The sequence below is a fragment of the Monodon monoceros genome, unplaced genomic scaffold, assembly GCF_005190385.1.
Source record: "Monodon monoceros isolate NGI ecotype Baffin Bay Population unplaced genomic scaffold, NGI_Narwhal_1 Super_Scaffold_12, whole genome shotgun sequence".
In the NCBI taxonomy this organism is placed as follows: domain Eukaryota; kingdom Metazoa; phylum Chordata; class Mammalia; order Artiodactyla; family Monodontidae; genus Monodon; species Monodon monoceros.
Window position 1 is genome coordinate 118,122,790 of NW_021703768.1, and position 1,619 is coordinate 118,124,408.

The following is a 1,619-nucleotide window of genomic DNA, read 5'->3' on the forward strand; positions in this document are numbered from 1 at the left end:
GTCCCAGAGCTACCAGTACGAGGTGTGTCTGACGGGAGGCTCTGGGAGTAATGAGTTCAAATTCTTGAAGCCTGTCTTCCCCAATATTCTAGAATCGGACCTTGGGAGGAAGTCAGAAAGAAGTTCAACCTTCCAGAATAGTTAGGTATCTAAAACTTCCCCAATGCAAACATTAGTTTTGTCTCCTACACCTTTCCCTTTTTTAACCTAGTAGTAATCTTTAATGCTACTTGTCTTTCTTTTTTTCTAGTTTTTCTTAGTAATACTACTCATTGTTTTGTTGGCCTGTTTGTCCTATAATTATTTTTACAAATATTGTTAGTAAAAATTTTATATCAGGAAATTTCATATTTCTGATTAAACTTTTAGTATTTATTTCTAAATGATAATATGAAAGTTAGCCTCTCAGAATAAAAGTAATTCTAAGTTTAAAAGTACATTTCTCACTATATGACACTACATAAAAATGTCTGATCCCTTCTTATCATACTTCATTTTTTAATTACTGGAAGTTTTTTAAGTTTTTATTATTTACACAGTTAGACTTGTCTATAACCCGTCTTCTGTTTGGAGTGTAATCAATTTATATTTACTTATGTCCAATTTCTTCCAAGCTCTGTTTGGATTTTTGTTTTACCAATAGGCAGCAACATGTATAATTTCATGCTATTTATTTCAAAAATCACACTTGTAATCATTGGACTTTCACTCTGAAATATTGCATATGTTATCTCATGCAAGTATATATTTATTATCTATTCTTTCTCATCTAAATTAATGTTGAAAATACTTGTAAGTTCTTCCTTATATCTAACTGAAGTTGTGATCCTGTTAAAGAGTTTACTGATACCAGGCTGACTATGTTTAAGGAGTTCTTTAGACGTGACCAAGTAATGCATTGCCTGCAATTGTCTCTTGCTATTGTAGACGAACTCTCAAGTGAGCTCCAAATTCTGGGCCTAGAGGAGCTTTTGATGACACAGGATTCCAATATCTGCTTGCCTTTGGATGACGACATTGTTCTGGTTAATAGGGAATTTGAAAGAAAATGCATTGTAGAATTAATATTACTTAACCAAAGAAAACTTAGTAAAGGATATGTTGGTGAGGGAGTTGAATGATTTGAAGAAATAATCAGCTCTGTTGTCAGGACTCCTCTATCTCCAGGAGCCTCAAAAGTGGATGCTATAGCATGGTGTGGTTGGCAGAGTAATGGCCCCCCTAAAGACATCCACATCCTAATCCCTGGAACCTGTGAATATTCTGTGTTGTATTGCAAAAGGAAATTAAGGTTCAGAGGAATTAAGGTTGCTAATCAGTTAGTCTTAAAATAGGGAGAATATCCTAGATGATCTGGATGGGCCTGATTCAGTCAGTTGGAAGGCCTTAGAGCAGAGCTGAGTCTTACCTGAGATGAAGAAATTCTGACTGTGGGCAGCAGCTTCTCATGCCCCAGACTTCCAGCCTGCTCTTTCTAATTGCCTGCTCTACAGATTTTGGACTTGCCTAGCCAGCTCACCCAACCAAGGAAGTCACTTCCTTGCACCAAATCTCTTAATATATATCTCCTGCTGGTTCTGTTTCTCTGGTTGAACCCTGACTGATACAGATGTTGGTAA

The 1,619-nt window shown here is 36.2% G+C and overlaps 1 protein-coding gene across 1 annotated transcript in view; it reads left to right on the forward strand.

The window, feature by feature from the left end:
• The window catches only part of LOC114892138 (protocadherin beta-14-like), a 16,467-nt gene extending 16,322 nt beyond the window's left edge, over nucleotides 1-145 (forward strand). Inside the window, exon 2 of the mRNA XM_029216821.1 lies at nucleotides 8-145. Coding sequence (XP_029072654.1) covers nucleotides 8-145 — 138 coding nt within the window. The remainder of the gene's footprint in view (nucleotides 1-7) is intronic.
• Nucleotides 146-1,619: the final 1,474 nt, after the last annotated feature.